A 17,147-nucleotide genomic window follows, 5' to 3' on the forward strand; every position below is an offset into this window, starting at 1 on the left:
TGTTTTTCATTTTTTAAATCTTAGAGCACTTTATTAAAGCTTTAATATATTTAAAACATCCTGGACAAGTGCAGACTGCTAGATGCTTCCTGTGCACTCCTACACAACAGCTTACACAGAGTGTCCTGCTAGAAGCAGTTCATGGCTGCGGTGCAGTTGCTTGCTGACCAAAATACTGTGTGAACAGGCACACACTGTCAGGTTCTCATGATAAGAGCCTGATTTTTGTAAATGCCAAATTAATAGTTGTACAAAATGTAATAGTGCCAAACTGCTAGTTTCCGCAAACTTGCTGGAAAATACTCGAGCTAAAAAAGAGATAAAACCTAGAACATTAACAATTCTTCTAATTAGGACGCGGAACGCATTAAGAATGCAGTTAGCTTCATACTGCATATGCAGAGACGCACCCGTATCATTTTTAAGCTTTTAGAGCTGTTAGAACAGGCCTGTCTTTTCCTCACTTCCTTTCATCCCTACTCCGTTTAAAGGCTGATAATGGGATCTCAAGTGATTGCAAATCAGACTTCTGCTCTATTTAATGCATGCAGAGTGTAAAGCCTGGCAGCCCTTTAAGCTCTTCCCCAATTTAAGCAGATGGCAACTAACTGAGGATTTTCATGTGTGAAAAGTTCGTCAGCTGAATGCAAAGGAAAGTAGCACCCAGTGGGAACACAACACTTGGTGTTTTGCTTATTATCAGCAGTTGTAACATAAACATATAAACATTAGCTGGAGGCAGATTGGTGATTACTCCTTCAGGAGGTAGGATTACTGTAAAAGTGAAAATGAAATCTCATGACTGAATCTGGATGAAAAGATTGCCTGCTTGAAAGCAGAGGGAGGTGAGTCACAGCAACTTGACTGGTTTTCTGTTGTTACAGTTGCATGATGTTATTTTGTTATTTTCTCAGAATTTACAGTGGCTGCAGTCACTCGAAGCTGCTTTGTGAGGGGAAACATACCACAGGTGTGAAAGGTGCGCTGGGTCAAATCTGTGTTTTAAAAGGATTGTGTAGAAGCACGAGGTTATGCAGCTTCAGGACCATGCTGAAAAATTGTGTCAAATCTCATTTGGAAACTAGGGGAAAAAAATGCATGGTTTATTATTGTTATTACTGTTTCACCTTTTCACGTCTCTGTAAACTTTCAAATAAATTAAAACAGTAACTTTTTTCCCCCCTATGTTTTCACAGAACTGTTTACTATGTATGTATTAATACTTAGGCCAAATGCAGCAATCAGTGTGTCTGCCTGAATTAATGGCAGAACTAGGCTCAAGTGGGGAAGAGAATGCATGTGAAGGGAGTGTTAAAGCATGTGGGCTGTGCATTTGGGATCAGAGCAGACTTTGGAGGAAAGTATTTTGCTGGGGTAAAGTACTTCCTTCCATCTGCAAACCTAACTACCTGAAATGGATGAGATCAGCCTTGCTCCAGTTCTAACACGGGAGCCTCCTATGTGTGCAGGCAGTGTGCGCACTCACTGTCATCTTTTGGTTGCATATTTATTGATGTCACTTTGATAACTGCCTTGATGGCTTGGTTGTCGCTTCTTCTATTGTGATGCCTTTTAATGGGACTATTTCACAAAAAAAACCTATGCATAAAGGCCTCTCTTGTATGAAACACTACTCTGTAATGTAAACGTTGGCATTTCAAGACCTAATGTAATTCTTTGCTTCAAAACAAAAAGCTGTGATGGGCAGGAACCACCTCGGGAGCTCCGTTTGTGCTGTAAATGTGCTCCATTCGTGCACAGTCAGATCGTGGAGGCTGTTTGCTTTCCTGAACTGACTGCCTCAGGCCGCGGGCGCGACGGTTACCCGCCGACGGCCGTTGGGCTCGCGCAGCCGTTGGCGGCCCAGGGGCGAGGCGAGGTGGGAGCGCTGCCCCCTGGCGGCGAGGACGAGAGCGGCTGAGGGCAGGGCGGTGGCGGCGGCGGGACACGCCTCCTCGGAGCCGCTTGCAGAGCATCGTTCTCTGCTTTTAACACCCGTAACGCGCTTTATTTAAAAAATTTACTTTTAAAATTTGGCCTGACGAAGCTGATTCGGTTACGCTGTCAAGTGATGTAAACTTTTGCCTTTTTCTCCCCCCCTCACCCCCCCTTTGCTTTTAAAGGTAGACCTGAATAGGTAACTTGATGGAATATATAAAAGTTAAATCTCTCATCCTTTTAGTCTTCATATTTGTTAGTAAAATGTGATAATGTGACCTAAATCTTGGATAATCTCCTCATAAAGAGATAATGCAGCCTAAGTTCAAAATTTGTGAGCAAAATCATGTGTCATTTGCAGATTCCTCTTGCCAGTGTGCATTCCCCCTGACAAGGTTCATTTTGAGGATGGACAAACAAGCAACTGCTAAATTATCTACTGCTTTTACTTCGGGCGCTGTCAGAGGACACAGGAAGAGGGACAGAGCGTTACAAACTGCAAAACTGAATGCTTCTTTGGCATCTAAAATCAAATCTAAATTAATAAGTAAGTCCTGTTAAAGTAAAACTGAAGCCTTTTACTGTACTTAGAATGTATGACTTCAAAGGGAAGAACAGTTGTATCTAGTGTGATTTGCTGAATGGCTGCTGTTAAAAAATGTGATGTATTCAGTACTTTTGGAGAGTCTGAAGGTTAAAACACATGGTTCTAATTTGGTTGTTTATCTAATTCTCTACATAGTTCCAGTGCTTTCTCTTTGGTGTGCAAGTGTTTTTTAAAAACATGCTCAAATACATCTCTAGCATCCATGCTTTATCTTGAGCATCTAAAAGCTGAGGTACCAAAATGAGTTAAATCAGTAACAGTTTATGACGTAGTTGTCATAGCATTACATGTTCAATTCCCATTTGCAAAATGGCATTTATAACAAATAATTCATGGAGACACTTAGAGAATCAAAGAATACTGCAGATGTTAACAGGCTGATTTTAGCATTTGTCAGAACATACTTTGCTTTCCCAGTCAGCCAGGTTTAAGTTAAAACACATTTTTTTTATACTTCATGTTTAAGTCCACAGCACTGTGAATATTTCAAATCCTCTTTTGCAAAAGATAGGGAAAGTCTAGTTATAGCAAAACACCACGATTTCAGAGATCTCTGGTTCAAGTAGCACAGCTAACTAAATCTTGATTTCTGCTTCTCTTTCTGTGAATGATGCAGCAAGACTTTTATGTGATTTATGCCAAGAATATTAGTTTTAGTGAAAAATAAATCAATAGTATTGATGAGTAACATTCATGTCCCTTAGGAATCTCCATGTTGCAGAAATGCAAATAATTCACAAAGCCAAATAGTAATTTCAAAGCATGATGTTTGGATTCATAAGGTGCGCTGTTGTTGCATGTTTCCCTAAGCAAAGAAATGAAGCCCTGCTGATTTTTACATGACAGGTCACAGAAGTAATAGCTTAGGACAATGAATAAATATAGCAATAGCACTTCATGCTAACCTTGCTCCTTCTGGTTTTGCAAAAGAGCATAGCCAGGCTCATCTGAGTTAAAGTTAGCTCTGCATGCACTATGAATATGAGGCAAAATGTTTATCTTGGTAATACTCCGTGTAGTAGGTAAGTTTTCATTACAACAGTCAACAATATATTTCTAAAATTCTTTCTCTTGCCGAAATGTACATTCTTGCACAAAATGTTTAAACTTTCTATTTGTGAAACATATTCTATTTTTTCTTTGTTAAAAGGCAGGAACCATTGTTATGCTACAAAACTGTATGCTTTAAAATGATATATTTAAAATATCTGTGTTTAAAAAAAAAAAAAAAAAAGAAAAGAAAAGAAAGTTAACATCCAGACAAAAGCAGAATCCTTGCAAGAGACTCAAAGCTAACAGAAGACTTCAGAATGGCAGCAAACAAGGGACAGTTTTATATCAGGCTACTGTTCTGCCAAAAAATATAGATAAAAATATTATTATGTAGTGAGATTACATATAGAGAAGGCCTGGAACTGGAGCTGTTGAAAATAAAACGGTATGATTTTTGTCTCCTATAGATAATTCATCAATGTTGAAAGTATCTTTAAAACAAAATAATAAAGCATTAGCTCTGGCTTTGAGCGTGGAGAAAGAAAGTTCCCGGAAGCTGAAGAATGAGAAGATTTTTCTTCGGAAAGAAGTAGAAAAGCTGCAGCTTCATAATATCCTGCTTCGTCGAAAACTAAGCTGTTTGGTATATTACCAATAATGTTTAAGCCTAGATCAGCTAAACCAAGCTTTTATCCTTTATTGAAACATAATATTGCTTCTCAAAATGGTGATTTCAAACACTTGCATCTCAGATTTTTGGAGCTGTCATCTCATAGCAAATCATTGTTTTTTTGATTTTCCTTTCTTAGGAATTTTTACACTAACCAGTTTATTCAAGAGTGTATCTGTATAACCATGGTTATTTCAGTGTCAGCTTCATTTCTGTGTTAAAAGGTATTGGAAAATTTAGTTTGTCCTCAGCTGAGTGAAAAATTACAACATATATTCACCTTTATATCTTGTCTTTCTTAGAAAAAAAGTAATTTAAGACACTTTTATATTTTTTTTCTTCCTTTGTATGCAGAATAAAACTCTTAGAGAAATAGGAGCATTTTTGAGTGATAACCTCTTAAATGCAATAGAAATAAGCAGTCTTTCTGAGGTAAGACTTTTTTTTTAACTATTGCCATATCAAAATCTATGCAATAGCTACAGGATAATATTTTCAAAATATCTAAATGACTAAAATGTTGAAATCATATATGCATTTAAAAACATCTACCCCTATTGTTTAAAGTAGAGGTGAATCCCTAGTCCAGTGAAGTCAGTGGCATATCACTGCTACAGGCAGTAAAGATAGAGGATTTAATCTTGTTTACAAGAAGTCTGAAAGTTATGTATCAGACGAAATGCAGTTACATGACTTTAAAAAAATATTTCTTCCTCACTGTTCTTCTTTTGAAAGAATCTTCAGAGTTCTTTTCCTCTGTCAGACAGTCCAAGTAGCTGTACTGATGACCAGGTGAAGAGTACATGTCAGTCAGCAAGGTAAGTTGTATTAAATCTGGAAGCTGGTAAGTATGTGTAGATTTTTTTCCTTACAATTAATCTTTTTATGATCTAGATATTTAAGTAACCAGAAACAGTTTCCTATCTAATTAAGAAACTATCTGCAACTTGTAATGATCAGGGAGATAGTGGGAGGAAATATGTATTTGAATAACTTGCTTCTTTCTACGTGAGATCTCACCAGCACAAAGCAGATGTAGTGTCATAACTACCATTGCCCCTAAGACAGAAGCAGAAGTAAAGTGCATTTCATACCAGAGTTCTTGTTTTCTGTTTTTATATATTACTAAAGAAATGTTTTAAACAGTTGAATATTATGGTATAAAACATAAAATCTTCACAGTGAACTTTTCTCTTTTCAGCTTTGTAGAATTGCCAGTGAAGCTTGCTTTACTTGCAACATCTGCTGGAAAACAGCAAGGTAGCCTTTCTGTGTGTGATATAGCAAATTATTTTAGAAGTACCACTATTTTGTCAAAGGAAACATGTTCAGATCAAGTCCAGTTTGCATCATCATTGCTTTCTGGTAAAAGTAATCAAAAGTTAAATGAAATAGATGCCACTGACAAAATTATATTTTTTAGGATGCAAGATGCATCCTAAACATTTTTCAGAGCTAGATGAGAGTCGGTATGAAATAGTTCATTATTTGATGTGTAATACAGAAGATATAGTGAGATTGCTAAACTGTAATACTCAGAAGCAGTGACCACCCATAAGCACAGTGTCTCTACTATAACTTGTAGACTATTGTTCATTCAAGTAACACATGAAAGTGTAACAAAATTAATGTGAATAGAATGGCATTGTGGTAGTTAAATAATAGCTACAGAGGCCATAGAAAACAAATAGATTTTTATTTCATAGAATCATAGAATTCTTAGAGTTAGAAGGCACTGAAGGCCATTTAGTCCAATTCTTCTGCAGTGAAGAGGGACATGCCCAGGGCCTGATCCAGCCTCACCTTGAAAGTCTCCAGAGATGAAGCATAAACCACGTCACTAGGCAACCTGTTCCAGTGCCTCACTACCCTCTTTGCAGTTTGCCATTTTCCAAGCTTACCATCCAACTTTCAGTCTTATTCTGATAAGTTGCTAAAATTTGTCTTTTTTTTTTTCTTCCAGAAAATTGGTTTTGCACAGAACTAAGCAGTAACAGTGCATTCCTAACTCATGTCAGTAATGTACAACCTCTAAGACAGTCTGAGGAGTTTACAAGACAAGATGATAGTTCATTACCATTCTGTGGAAATGTGACTGAAAGAAAGAAATGTGCAACACGTTATGGGTCAAAACCACAACTTACTATAAAGGATTCTGCTAAAAAATGTAGCTCAAGTCTTCCTCCTCATGGTAGCAGCAGCAGCAGCAATGAGGTGAATGTGAAGGAAAGTCCAAGTGACTTGCTTTGCATTATTCCTTCACAACTTGATTTTAGGAGTGAATGTAAGGAGATTCCTATTGATGGGATAAAATCTGAAGAAACTGTTTATGATGCTGATATGGAGTTGACTGCCAGCGATGCAGGTGAACTGCTCACAGTTGCATCAAAAGACAAATTACATAAAAATAATAATGCCAATTCTGGTAAAGTACTGGCAAATTTCAGAAAAGTAAAATATTCTAAAAGTGAGAAAGAGAAAATTAAAAACAAGACTGAAGTCAATTCAAATTTTTATGCAGAAGAAAACCATGCTAGGACTAACAATAAAATTTCAAAAATGACTGACCCACAAACTCAGCTATTCCAAAGTCAGACAGAACAGCTACCTACACAGAATTCTACAGTGAAACAGAGTTTACCAAATACTATTGACTGTAATCAAAACCAAAATTGTCTAAGTAAGGATAAAGATACTAGAAGAACATGCCTAGTTAGCCTAGTGCATCAAAAACAAGAACAAGAAGCAAATACAGAAAATTCCTCAGAAACGTTGGAAGATGTGGAAAACAAAATAATAAAAGCATACTCAAGCTTATCTAGTAATGAGATCCCATCTCAAGTTTGCTGTGCTGAAAGCTTGGTGTTCCAAGATTACAGCTCTACTGTACCAGCTTTACAGCAGGACTTTCTACATGAAAACAAGAACAGTGTCAGACTGCTAAGAAATGGGAAAACCTTTCAAAACCCTTCAAAAATGAACACAGCTAAATACTGTGAAGTTGATAAAGGGAAGTATGAAGAATATGGTTCAAAAAAGTCTCAGACAGACAGGTGCAAATGTGACAACAAGAGAAAACAATACCAGAAAAATATTATAAAGAGTAAATGCAACAAAGAAGGTGGTTACAGACAAAGAGAAACTGAAAATGACAGTGTTAATAAAATTATTCAAAAAGTAGATCAAAAGAGTGGTAATTTTTCACCATGCAGATTAAAACGTATTTTGGCAAAGGCTGAGCATAAAGCATATGTAGTACCAACTAAAGATCTTACTACGTTCTCGCTTTGCAAAAATGAAGAATTAGAAAATAAGAATGCATTGTGCACACAGGCTGTTCATGGAAATAAAATAATTGAAACCCAGCAATCTCAAGGAGCTTTAGTTGCTCAGAATGATATGGCTATAAATATACCGCAAGCTAAAGCCTCCACACGAGATGTTGGCAGCAGTGCTGATACATTAAAGAGCATAGATTCCTCGCCAGCAGCACGTGAAGAATCTAACATTAGTAATTCTTGTGACAATCAAGTGAAAGAAAAAGGGAGCCTTAGTTCTGGTATTATGGAGAGCAGAGAAAAAAAGAATTATTTCAGGCATATTGATCAAGGACAGCTGAATTTTTTGAATGACCAGGAAGTCTCTCATGAGATGGATTCCTTTATGAACAAGTTAAAACCCAAAGTGCAAAAATTAGAAATTTTAGAATCCTTACCTGTTGATTGTTCTAAGAATATAACAGTAAGTACAGGTAGCTTTTCCCAGAAAGGTTTTTCTGAAATGAAGCCCACAGCTCTTGATAACCTTAATGCTTCCATGAACTCTATACTGAAAAATTCAGAAATTTCAGGGAAAACTGATCGAGATAAAGCACCGGTTTCTGGAAAAGCAAAGCAAAAATCAGATCATATTTCTAAAGAGATTTCTGAAAAGACTTTGACACATTGTCATGGTAAGTGTATGAGAGTGGGGGAAAAAAAAAAACATTTTAAATTAGTTTCTGCATAGAGTAATGATCAAAATATCTTCTCTCAAAACTATTCTACTAATTCGTTGCTTATAGTGGATGAAATAGAAGTGAAAAGGTAAAGCTCAAAATCACTAAAAAATGATTCATATATCAGTCTCAATATATTTCAAAATTGTGATAACTAATATACCTGCTACTTTGTAATGTATTCCAAACAGAGATTTTGTCACACAGGTTAAGCAGTCTCTGTTCTTGAGGAGCAGTTATAATTGGAACCTGTGTTCATTTTGCACAAGAACGTTGTATGATTCAGAAAAGTGGGGTTAAAAAGATAGAGTAACTTTAAGTTTTATACAAGAGCGTACACTGTTCCCTTCATAGACGGGGAACAGAAACAAGAGTAGTTTTCATACAGTAGGCTTACAAATTCCATATTCAGTGTTACAGTGTAGTAGTATCAAAATAGGTGCAAGAGAAAAGCCATTATTCATCTGGCACATGTGAGTTTCCTCTGTGTGATCAACAGCAAGTATTTTATGCCTCAGGCAATTTAAGGTGGGTAAAGACTTCGTTCTCCAAATGCAAAAATATGAGGGCTTTAATTTCTGTTCTATTGGAAATACTGCATCCCCTATGTTCTCATCTGGATGAGACTAAGACTTGACCTGTTTCTTTCCTGGAAGAAACTTACAGGAATACAGATTAAGGTTGTGTTTACTTTATCTTGGATTGGTACCTGTATTAAATCTCTGTGCTTTCCAGAGAGTCTGTGATCCACCTTAGAATTTTTTTAAAATTTGGGATAATGTAATAATTTCACTATTTCTCCCAACTTATCAAAATCAAAAAAATAAGTATTGAGGTTTAGTCTGGCATTTTGCGTTTGATCTTAAAAAATTTTGCAATATTGATAGTGCTTCTTCTGAGGCTGGTTGCTTCTTAGTAGTGTATTGAACTTTCGCATTTGCAGTGACTGAAAATACAAGGCATGTCAAATAGCTCTGTAGTACACAGTTTTGAAGATAAGGAGGTTCACTTAATCACCTTGCTGTGCTTTGTGCGTGCATGCTCATAGAGCAGGTGCAAAGTTGAAAGATGTTATTAGTTGTAGACAATTCTTGTACAGTTTGATTACACGTGTATGCCCCCCTCCTGCATTTAAGGCCATGATCTGTCTGCAGTCTTGGGGTTTTTTACTGTAACATATCTGCTAGCTGCAGATTATGGCACCTCTGGGGTTTGATTGTGTCTCAAGAGCATGATAGACCTCAAACAGCTCCAAACTAGGTTAGGTTGAAAGCTGTTGTAATACCCTTCCCTTTGATCACATTCCATTATTTGCAGAGCCCCTTGAGCACAAGAATAACATCCAAAGTACCTGAATTATAAGAAATACAAGGACTGCTCTGAAAGTAGTATTTTATTATTTCAGCACCTGACATCAGAGGCAGATGCTAGCTGTATGTTCTGACAAAATGGTGTCTGACATAGCCATGCATATAAAGTGAAGGTGCATCACTGAATTCCACCATGTGGAAAAAATGGCACCCACTGATGTTCATTAACGCTTGCTGAATGTTTATAGAGACCAAACAGTGGATGTGATAGGTGGTGCGTTTCAGAAGTAGTGACAGTGAACGTGAAAGACAAGCCACATTCCAAATGGCCACGCACAGCAGTTGCACCATAAAATGAAGATTATCTCAATCAACTCATCTGTGCAAATCAGCTGATAGTGATGACTATGATGAAAAATAGTGCTTTGTAGCTGAGAATTTGCTCTATCAAGTACTGTTATTGTGCTCTTTGTATCTGTTGTAGTTTCCATGGAAATAAATAGGAAGCATTACTTTTGGAGTGACATATATACTAATGACAGATAATTATGAATTGAAATTTTACTTAACAGTTCAGAAAATATTTAAAATGAATCATATAAAATATTTTTTTTTCACAGGGAGAACAGCTTTGCAAGATGTGACAAATACTAGTGAGTTTTCTCACAATTCCTTACCTAAATCCTCCCAGATTTTAGAAGAAAACTCAGCAGAACCGGTTAGACGAGGAAGAGCTGCTGTTTGCTACAAAGAACCCCCACTAAACCGGTAGGTATCAGATGGGGGTGGTTTTGTTGTAGTACATAACTTAGTAAAGATTTGCTATTAAAACCCCCAAATTCCTAAGAAATTAACCATTTATTTTGCAAACCGGAGTGGAATGATACCTCAGCATTCATGTTTCCTGTTAGTGTGGCAGGATTTCCAGGTGCCAGAGTCAGACATATTTAGCTTACAACTAAACTTTTTATATCAGTATAATAATGATGATTTCTTAATATTCATCATGACATAAACCCCTTTAGAGATGTATAATTGTAAATATTATACTTAAATGTTATACTTTTGCCAAAAAATGCCCTTGTAATAATGCCAAATGACAATTTCTGTAATGACATTACAGAATTCTGCTATCTTCCTTTAGCTAGATATATCTAACATAATAAATCATTTAAGATATTTTAATTTAATGATTAGAGCTCAGTGTTCTTGCTCAATTCAGTAGCACAAGATTTCCAAGATTTTTTAAAGATATGGTATAGATTGTCATAGCTATTAAAAATTAAAAGAGGATTTCAAACATCCATTAATAAAATCAGTGTATTTGTACAAATTGTGTACCTGTAGACATAAATCTCAATGGACTGTTAAGTTGAAAATAACTCCTGAACATATTCAGACAGCTTTAGCCACCACTCTTTTGTTGTTGTAGTTGTTGTTGTTTTTATAAATCCTAATCTAAGGAAAAAATATCTTCCATTATATACGTATTGATAGATTGCATACTCAGGAGCTAAAGACTATTGAGATTTTCCCATTATAGTCTGGAGAATTAAAGGGTTATAGTTACTTATTTTACAAGTCAGGTGCAGAAGGGAATATGTTGGTGAAAATGAGGGGAGAGGAAAATAAAACCACAAACTGAAAATTTCACACAGTATTTCCATACACCACAAAATATTTTCGTTTACCTCGGTAAGCAAGCAAATAATTAACTGAGGCACTGAGATTGAGGACAAATAGAAGCTAAAAGGTGTTTACAAAAAAAAAAAAAAAAAGAGAGAGAGAGAGGTTATAGTTCCATTTTTGCTTTACTAATCTTAATTGGATGCTAAATTAATGCTGAGATATTATGCCATTGACACATTCTCCTTCTGGATGATAAGGTTTTGTATTTCTGGAGAGAGACAATAAAGCAAAAATAGGAAAAAAAAATTGGAATTCACTTGAGAATTTTGATTACATGACTATGATTTTTAGCATTATTTTCAAAAATAATGTTATCTATGCCTATTTCAAACATATTTGTTTTCCATAAAAATAAGTTTTTTAGTGTATCTAACTTTCAGTGGGATTATTTACCACTTGCAATTGTTATTATAATTATATAGACATATGGTGATATTTACATGATATTTTCCATTTCTTTTGTTCACAGAAAATTAAGACGTGGGGATCAGTTTACAGATACACAATTTCTGCATTCCCCAGTCTATAAAGTAAAAAAGAAAAGAAGCTTTAAAAGTAAATCAAAATTTATTTGAAGAAGACAAGAGAATTGCCTTTATGAACAGCACTTCTGAAATGGTACTTTTTTTTTTTCCAAAAAGTATAGTTTGGTAGTATAGGATGCTTACTGTTCTTTAATAGATAAACGTAAAACAAAGAATTCAAAATGGAATCTCTCGGAAAAGACCCACAACATAAAGGACATAGAACTCTTCACCAGTGAAGGCAAATTCAGGTTAGGATCCAGTCTTGTGTTCTGAATTTTTGCTCAGTAATTTTTAATCTGTTCAAAGTATTTGCAGCACTTATTAATTTGTAAGAAAAGTGTAAGTTTTAATGAGAATTAAAAAAAATCACATTTGGGAATTACTGTGATTTCTTTGTATATACTATGAGCAGAGTAATTTATCAATACTAGCTGGAACAGATATAAGCATCCCAAATATAGGTGGAGAGAGCCTTGGTTTTTGTTGTTGTTGTTTGATTGTTTTTTGTTTTTTGTTTTGTTTTGTACTACAACCATACCATATCACTCAGCTATCAGTTTTTAGACCATTTCACCTCTGGACCCTAATTAGTCCCTTCTGCATTCTGTTATGCCTTGTCATGAGACAAACAACTTTTGGGTGATATCTAAGTTATAAGTGCCAGCTGCAGGATGTAGCTCAGAACCCCCATAACTTCTGTGGATTATTTTGGTTAAGGTTCAGATTCACTTTGGAACCAAGATCATTATATCTCATTTTTAATGAGACACAAATAAGTTACTTGGTTACAGAAAGTGATTCTTCTCATGGTATTAATCAGACAAATTAATGGAAGAAAAATCCACGAGGAATTACTGGAAATGCTGTTTAATACTTTATTTAAGGTTATTCACTCTTGAAACCCTTCACAGACTGAGCAGTTCTAGACCTTTGATCTGATCGGTAACCTTTTATATGTAATTGGTACTCTTGTATTTGTAAAGTTTTAAAAACAAACAAACAAAAATCAGTACTCTTTGTACTTCATTGTAGCTTTTGTAGCCTTGTAACCTGGGTAAGTAAGAAAATCCTGGTTTCTGTTTGTTTGAAAGACAAAGTGTTTGAGAATAGTCAGCATGGATTTATGAAGGGGAAGATCATACCTGACTGAGCTGATAACCTTCTGCAATAAGACCATTAGCTTGGTGAGTGAGGGGACAGCAGTGACTGTTTTTTACCCCAACTTCAGTAAGGCTCTTGGCAGGACTCTCAGCAGTCTTTTTCTTTCTGAAATGTACTTTGCATGTCACTACATTGGTAAAATCATTATGAAGAGGTGCGGTAATTGATGGAAGATTCTATCTTGATCCAATATTATTAAAGTAAGAACTATATACACTGCTATACACCTCTTTCTGTATCAACATCGCTAGCTGTGTCATTAGAAATCCAAAAGAGGCATCTGTTACAACTTGTATTCCCTGTACTGACACTGCAGCAGCGAAACATAGTAATTTCATTTGTTTGTCCTAAATAGTTATTTCTCTCTATTGCCTCTGGTTTGAAGCTAAAAACAGAAGTCCAGGTTTCTTTTCTCCGGGGGAGGGGGGAGGGGAGGGGAAAAGGATCTTTTGGAGATAGTCTTAGTTATTTTTTCAGTGAAGTTCCTGCTGTTCAACACTGTCTCTGTTACTACCAGTTAGGCTGCTGTTGTGTTTCATGCAGTTTTAAAACAAACTGTAAAACCTGGGCTTTATGCCTTACCTTCTTCAACTTATATTAAATACAGATATCCTTTCTTACTCTGAAAGATAAAGAAAGTGACCTGAAAGAGCGGGGAAGTTACTTTATGTACCTCTGAAATCGCATCACTGTTATTACAGCACTTATTTCATTGTTATCCATCCTTACTTTTGTTGCTCAAGCTGCTCAAGTTGATACTATACACAGAGATAACATTTACTCTTAATATCTAAGATCTACTTATTTTATTTATTCTATAAAATGGCCACTTGAAGCACTGCGTAAGAAATGTTAGAATACCTGCTTAGTGCTGAATCTTCACCAAGTGTGGTTTTTTCACCAGATCCACTGGTACAATTAGAAGCTCTTGCAAGGAAAAACTGATGTAAAAACAGCTCAGAATATTCCAGACAAAATTACATCTGTAACTGTCACAGGGATTAAGATCTTTCACTTTTTTTTTGCTGAGGATAAGGTACTTCGGACTTCTTTTTGTAATATCAAAGTTTTTTTGTTTTTTTTTGTTTTTTTGCTCATGTTTATGCAATTATTTTTTAATATATATTTAATATTTTCATTTACCATTGAAAGATTTTGTTTGTTTTAAAATTTTAAAGAAAATTACTTCAATATACTTGCACAGTTATGGGTTACAGAATCACTGTTTAAGTGGCCCTTATAAATGCTTAGAATGTCTTGAAGCTAATGAAGAATATTTTGTGAGTAGAAATTTATACAAAATTTCCACAGGGCCTAATTTGCTGAGTTTAACCACAATTCAGAATTACTTTGGAGACTAAACTGTTACATAGGTGGCTCCAAAATTAATGCCTCCAGTTTAATTCCTTTGGAACTCCTTTGGAACAAAAAGCACAACAATACTATTTGATAGAGAAAATTCTCAGCTACAAAACACTATTTTCCAGCAAGAGGCTGCATGCTCTGCTTGTGAAAGCTTGCATCAGCAGAGGTGATCCACTGTTGCCATCGCTGAAACGCATCACCCCTGCTGTGCTCAGTTCCACTGCTTGGTCTCTGTAAACTTTCAGCAAGCATCTATGAATGTCAGTGGGTGCCATTTTGTCCACATAGAGGAATTCAGTGACACACCTTTGCTTCATCCACACTTCCATGTGAGACACCATTTTGTCAGACTGCCCCTCTGCTGCCTCTGTCACACACAATAACGTGTAAAGGGATTCTGCTGGGGAGGTTCAGTCTCTACTGCCATACCACCAACATCCACCCCTGACACTGTGAGCCATCATAAGAAAATAGGAAGCGTTATTTTTCAGAGCAGCCCTTACAGAAAGCACTAGCAGTTCACTTAGTTTATTTTGCTCTGTGGGAACACATGCCCTTTGTGAAAGTGGGAGGTGTGTCTTAATGTTTTAAGCTACCTTAACAGAATGAAGTAACAAAATTATATGGTCAGCTCACATATTGCAAAAAAAAACCGTGACTTGTAACTTTCAGGGTCACATAAGCAACATTAATTAAAGCTACTTTGCTCTTCTGCCACTCATAGATGAATACATCATCTCAGAGGAATCGGTAAGCTCTCCATCCTTGAAACACCTGAAATGTGTTCTGCTTCTCACATCAGTCTGAAATACCTGAATTTTCCTGAAAGATTTTGCTCTATTTTGTTAAACAACAAAGCTTTGTACTTCAACAAAAGGTACAACAGGTACAATAACTGCAACAGCCATCTCTTATCTGACTAATATATATAATCATCTATCTATCTATCTATCTATATATAATATATATAATCTGGGTCCTGAACCCAGATTGCTGTGGGTAAGTGTGCTGCAACTCAGAAGGACCCTGAACAGATCAGGGAAGAACAATCTGGCTGCAGTTGCAGCCTTAGAAGCTCTTCCGTGTCCTCCACGTACGAGTATTTTTTAACATATAAACAACGCAACACATTGAAATTAATCAGGATAAAGTATTCCGGAGCTTGCGTTTGAACTGCATTGCTGCAGGAAATTGAAATCAAACGTGTATTAACTCAACCGGAACCCATCCGGTTCTGCTCGAGTTTGGTAGCGCACAGCCCCGCAAGCCGCCTCCCACGCTGCCCGGTGTCCGCCCGCTGTGGCCCGGCCCCGCCCTGCCCTCCTCGCCCAGAGGCTTTCCGGCTGCTGCTGCCACTGCCTGCAATTTGGTGCCCGGAGGGTTCCGCGTTGGGACGCCATGTCTCTGCAAGGGGCGGTAGGGGCTGCGGAGTTGGTTTTCTATGTGAATGGGAGAAAGGTAAGTGTCGTTGGGAGGGAGTCTGAAGAAAGGGTGACTGCTGTTTTAAAAGTAGCCACGAAAGGCGTGTGCACAGATAGGATCCAGTCTTCTTAGATTTCGACCTTGGGAAAGCATAATTGAATCCTTCTAAAGCCTTTGGAATGTGAATCAGTCAGCTAGTATTATTACGGTTAGTTAGTTCTCTTGCATTTAACAAAGTGCTGTAAGAAGGGGAGAAGCATCAGAGGAGGACAACTGTTGCTTAAATCATCCTGTTTTAGCTAGTTCTGCTGAATTTGGGAAGGGGAGCATCAAAATGAAGTGAACTCTCAATTGGCTATCAGATTTGGCTGATGAGTGAACTAGTTTTTTTGCTTGTACGTGCCTGGCTTCTCATCTTCAGTGGTTATTGGAGAAGAAATTTATGTAGGCACGAAAGCTAGTCAACAAGGCTCAAGTGCCAAAATCTGGACTGTTATAAAGGTAATACTGCAAGAGCAAACCAAAGCTCGTTACTGATTAAATGCATCTGCAAGGAACTAGCTGATTCTAAGCAATAAGAAATCCTCTGACGGAGACAAAAATGCAGGCATTTTTATTGCTCTCAGTTGTTAGCCTAGTAAGATAAGTGAAAATTTATATAAACAAAACTAGAAAAAAAATCCTGCTGACAGCCGTAGAGGCTTTCTCTGGTGTTCATCCTAGTGGGTTAAAGTGCCAGAGAGACTCTAAAATCTGCAAATGATTAATTCATTATGCTATGCTATCTCTATTGCGGCAAAATCCTGTTGCATTTTTATTTCTAACGTGATTAAAGATTAGTTCCTTCAGTATGACCTTTCAGTGAGCAGCATTTATTTTTAGTACATCCTGGAAACATATCTGTCTATGAAGGACTCTGGGCTTTGGCAATACAAGTAGTCCTATTAGAGTGAATCAGAGAATGTTTTTGTTCTGATTTTGTAGGAATGTAGCCTGTGTCCTGAATTTTGAAAAGCTCTACTTTCTTGAAGTTTACTTTTTTTTACTGCAGATAATAGAGAAAAATGCCGATCCTGAACAGATGCTGCTGTTTTATCTGCGAAAGAGACGTATCCTTTTCTTGATTATTTTTCCTTCCAGTCACTTAGTTGAAAGCCTTCTTCAAGTAGAATTCTCATAAGTGATAATTAAAAGGCTGTTTTCCAGGTTAAAGAAGCTGTGACTTCCTTAAGATAAAATGACTGTATTAAACAGTATGATGTTCTTAAGTCAAATGCTCTTCAATGAGCTGCTGTGTTTTCAGCCTAGTTTCCTAAACAAACAAGTTATCCTATTAGGCACAATTTATGTGTGTGTATCTATCTGTCTGTTCCTAAGAACTTTTTGGCCAGTATGAATAAAATTTAACAACATAGTAGTCTCCAAGTTTTGTAAAAAGTCTCTCTCCCTGGAAAGAAGAAGGACCTTG

At 36.5% G+C, this 17,147-nt stretch overlaps 2 protein-coding genes across 9 annotated transcripts in view; both read left to right on the plus strand.

Annotated features, from left to right (window-relative positions):
* The first annotated feature begins 104 nt into the window (after positions 1-104).
* SGO2 (shugoshin 2) lies at positions 105-13,266 on the plus strand. 3 transcript variants are annotated; one of them, XM_010713419.3, is made up of 9 exons: positions 105-845; positions 2,300-2,485; positions 4,006-4,181; positions 4,563-4,640; positions 4,944-5,026; positions 5,410-5,468; positions 6,172-8,160; positions 10,136-10,283; positions 11,674-13,265. In XM_010713419.3, exons 2-9 carry the CDS (start codon positions 2,347-2,349, stop codon positions 11,777-11,779), a joined length of 2,778 nt encoding a protein of 925 aa, XP_010711721.1. In that variant the 5' UTR covers positions 105-845; positions 2,300-2,346; the 3' UTR covers positions 11,780-13,265. The 3 variants fall into 3 exon arrangements, with proteins under 3 accessions (XP_010711721.1, XP_085084414.1, XP_085084415.1); XM_085228288.1 differs by lacking the exon at positions 4,563-4,640 and having other exon boundaries at positions 11,674-13,264; XM_085228289.1 differs by lacking the exon at positions 105-845 and having other exon boundaries at positions 2,302-2,485; positions 11,674-13,266.
* A 2,257-nt stretch (positions 13,267-15,523) lies between these two features.
* The window catches only part of AOX1 (aldehyde oxidase 1), a 37,948-nt gene continuing 36,324 nt past the window's right edge, over positions 15,524-17,147 (plus strand). Inside the window, exons 1-2 of one of the 6 annotated variants that reach the window (XM_085227517.1) lie at positions 15,524-15,715; positions 16,731-16,788. In XM_085227517.1, the coding sequence (XP_085083643.1) occupies positions 15,656-15,715; positions 16,731-16,788 (118 nt within the window). In that variant the 5' untranslated portion in view covers positions 15,524-15,655. 6 annotated transcript variants of the gene reach the window in all.

This window comes from Meleagris gallopavo, chromosome 7 (genome assembly GCF_905368555.1).
Source record: "Meleagris gallopavo chromosome 7, MGAL_WU_HG_1.1, whole genome shotgun sequence".
In the NCBI taxonomy this organism is placed as follows: domain Eukaryota; kingdom Metazoa; phylum Chordata; class Aves; order Galliformes; family Phasianidae; genus Meleagris; species Meleagris gallopavo.

Bases quoted from the DNA above. Each gene is read 5' to 3' on its own strand.
- SGO2 (XM_010713419.3), top strand. From the start codon at position 2,347: ATGGACAAACAAGCAACTGCTAAATTATCTACTGCTTTTACTTCGGGC. The intron at 5,469-6,171 runs GTAGCCTTTCTG...TTTTTCTTCCAG, and splicing joins ATCTGCTGGAAAACAGCAAG to AAAATTGGTTTTGCACAGAA. The intron at 8,161-10,135 runs GTAAGTGTATGA...TTTTTTTCACAG, and splicing joins GACTTTGACACATTGTCATG to GGAGAACAGCTTTGCAAGAT.